We start from the raw sequence: 3,154 nt of genomic DNA, 5'->3' as shown, positions 1-3,154 counted from the left end.
CAAACCCCGCCTAGGAACACAAAATCCCGTCCAATGGTATTGATTTCTATGGCAAAAATTGTGCGGGTTTTCCTGATAAATGCCATTTTTTCCCGCACACGGCCATCCTAAGCAGCCCAATTGGGCCGGAACCAGCCCAATCTGGCAACACTGCTGGGCGCCAGCTACAGAGGGCATACGTTCGCTTGGGTCCTTGACAATTGCCCAGTCTGCTAATTGGTAAAAGCAGCTCTGTGAGCAGGGCTGCATTTCTCGAAACCATAGTTGCTAACTATGTTAGCCACTTTGTTGTTTGCAATGCAATTTCCCATTGAGAACTACCCAAGTTGCTAACTGGCTAACAACTACGCTTTCGAGAAACACACCCTGTATAAAGACACACCTTGTATAAAGTAGGAGTAGAAGTGCCGTCATCAATGAAATTGCAACACTTAAACACTAGTAGTACAGTATGATGTTACATAGCTGCAACAATTTAATATCATACTACTGGCGTTGTAATTACATCCCTAACAGTACTTCTAAGTCTACTTTATACAACTCTGGGGGGCATTTCTGGAAAGCGTAGTTGCTGCAATGCAATTTCCCATTGACAACTACCCAAGTTGCTAACTGGCTAACAACTACGCTTTCGAGAAACGCACCCCTTGTCCGTGAGTAAGCATGTCCGTGTCCGTCACTCAGTCAGTCAGCCAGGCAGTCAATCCATGAGGTCCACAGACCAGGAGGCCTCGGAGCTCTGCGTCTGGCTCGTCTGCGAGGACGACGGCGGGCCGACGCTTGAGCGGCGCGAGCCCGACCCCGACTGCTCGCTGTCCCCGCGGCTGCTCTCCATGGAGCTCCCGTGCTCCCCGCCAAGCAGGCACTCCAGGCTGGTGTGGCCCACCGCCGAAGAGTCCCCCAGGGGCAACGGAAGGTCCAGGGGGGGCAACGGAAGGTCCAGGTCCAGGCCCAGGGCACGGCTGTGGTGGTGGCCATCGAGGCGCAGGGGGCTGCTGTCCGACTCCTCCAGGGAGGAGATGGAGTCCTGTCTCCGGACTACGGCGGCGGTGACCAGGACGGGCGGGGAGGAGCAGGAGGAGGAGGAGGAGGAGGAGCAGGCAGGGCCCTGGTGGTGGTGGTGGTGGAGGAGAGGAGGAGGAGGAGGGAGGTGGTGAGGAGGAGGAGGAGGAGGAGGAGGAGGCGTGGAGCAGGTGGAGGAGCATGTTGGAGGAGACGGGCTCTTCTCCACCAGACGGAGGCCGTCTTCCATCATGGTGGCACTGTCCAACAGGCTGGTGCTCTCCGGGCTGTCGGAGCGGTCGGAGGGGGCCGTGGCGGCGGCGGGGGGTGGAGGAGGAACCACGGACATGTCCAGGTCCAGGTTCAGGTTCAGCTCCAGCTGGTCCAGACTCAGGCCTCCTCCATGAGACGGGATGGTGACGAGGGAAGGGGGGGGTAAGGCGTGCTCCACGGAGACGTAGAGGTGCTGCGGGGGGTGGGGGTGGGGGTGGGGGTGGGAGTGCACGTGTGCGTGTGTGTGGGAGTGGGAGTGCGTGGCAGCGGGTGTGGACAGCAGCGAGTGCGTGGAGGTCGGCGCACTGGAGAGGAGGTTGGACAGTTCGGAGCCGTGTGTGTGTGGTGGCTGAGAGCACAGACTGGGCTGCGATTGGCTTATACTGGCTAAAGCACCACCACTACCGCCACCGCCACCACCAATACCACCACCAACACCACCACCGGATGTGTCAGTCAGGGGGATGCCTGCCTCCTCAAGCCCAGCGTGGTGCCTCTGTCCTGGGATGGAGCCCAGGTACCCGGGGGCGATGGTGAGGAGGGAGGAGGTGGTCAGGTGGTGTGGGTGCTGATGCTGATGCTGATGGTGGTGATGGTGTGCTGCTGCTGCTGTGTGCTGGGTGGAGGAGGAAGTGGAGGAAGAGGAGGAGGAAGTGGGAGGAGGGCAGGGGTGGTGGTGCCCGTGGAAAAAGGACCCCGCTCCTCCTGGGCTGGAGGGTGGCTGTGGGTGTGCCTGATCGGAAAGCGGGTGGCAGCCGTCCGCTGCCTGAAGGATGCCTGCCGTAGATGAACCTGCATGACGAGAGAAATATATTACTATTACTACTACTACCAATATTATTATTACTTTCCTTATTTATTACTATTACTTATTTTGGCAGGGGATCTTAGCAATGCAGGTGCATTTCAGATCACTGTTACAGTGTCACTGTTACATACACACTCTTCAAATGATGCATGTGGAATAGACAGGGTTTTGGGATTTTTCTTGGCCTGATAAACCAGACTAGATGTGAGATTAAATGTGTAATTTAGTCTGGCCCCGATGAATGACACATGGAGAGATTGTTGATGGAATCAACTGGCTTTTCAAACTGTGTCTGTGCCTATAGGCCAACGATTTGTCGTCACTCCCTCAAAACCCTGTCCGCTTTGCATCCAAAGATTCAAAACAAATCAAAACAAATCTCCTGCGTTGCGATTGGTCTGCCAGATTCAGGGCATTGGAGCATTGTCCGAGGCTATAACCACTCGCAGGTAGGGGTGTGCAAATGAATCGTCATGACGATGCATCGCGATTCTTGTTTTCACGATAGACTGCATCGATTCATGACGTGGATTTGATGTGGAGGAAGTAGCCTGGTCATTGCTGTGTTTGGGCTAGAGCTAGCAGTTCCACAAAAACCCCTCCCCTTAAATTCACAAGTCATTAAACATTTTGATAAATATAACGTTTTTGAAGACCTGTCTCCAAACGATTGTTTAGTGCTCTGAATTTGTACACAAGTTACCAAGTTCGTCTCTGGTATCCTGATGTTGTAAGCATTAGCTGCGGTTAGTTCCTGATGTGCAAAATGGTTTAAGACACACACAGTAGACTGGTAGACCGCAGTTGTTGAAAATAAGATCACATTGCAATTCAGATATGATAATTGTGTACACTATTGGTGTTTTCAGGGTGGGACTGTCTGTTTATCCAGTTGTGGCCACTAAAACTTATTTAGGCTGCTTCAGCTTATAAATGGAAGCTATCTCCCAGATAACATGAATTCAATTATAAATTCTACACAGCAACTGACAAGTAAGCTGTATCTTTACATATTTACTGAAGCAAATAATAAGTAGCCCAAGCAACTTTTTTTCTTTTTTTTTTACTGAA

The 3,154-nt window shown here is 52.6% G+C and overlaps 1 protein-coding gene across 1 annotated transcript in view; it reads right to left on the bottom strand.

Moving 5' to 3' along the window:
- Positions 1–700: 700 nt before the first annotated feature.
- The window catches only part of LOC134467085 (potassium voltage-gated channel subfamily H member 4-like), a 179,546-nt gene continuing 177,092 nt past the window's right edge, over positions 701–3,154 (bottom strand). The window contains exons 16-18 of the mRNA XM_063221005.1: positions 1,514–1,855; positions 1,237–1,468; positions 701–1,038 (exon numbers count right to left, since the gene is read on the bottom strand). Of these exons, the coding sequence (XP_063077075.1) occupies positions 701–1,038; positions 1,237–1,468; positions 1,514–1,855 (912 nt within the window). The remainder of the gene's footprint in view (positions 1,039–1,236; positions 1,469–1,513; positions 1,856–3,154) is intronic.

This window comes from Engraulis encrasicolus, chromosome 17 (genome assembly GCF_034702125.1).
Source record: "Engraulis encrasicolus isolate BLACKSEA-1 chromosome 17, IST_EnEncr_1.0, whole genome shotgun sequence".
NCBI lineage: Eukaryota > Metazoa > Chordata > Actinopteri > Clupeiformes > Engraulidae > Engraulis > Engraulis encrasicolus.
Note: the sequence above shows the minus strand (reverse complement) of the source record. Positions and strands in the feature narration are given on the sequence as shown.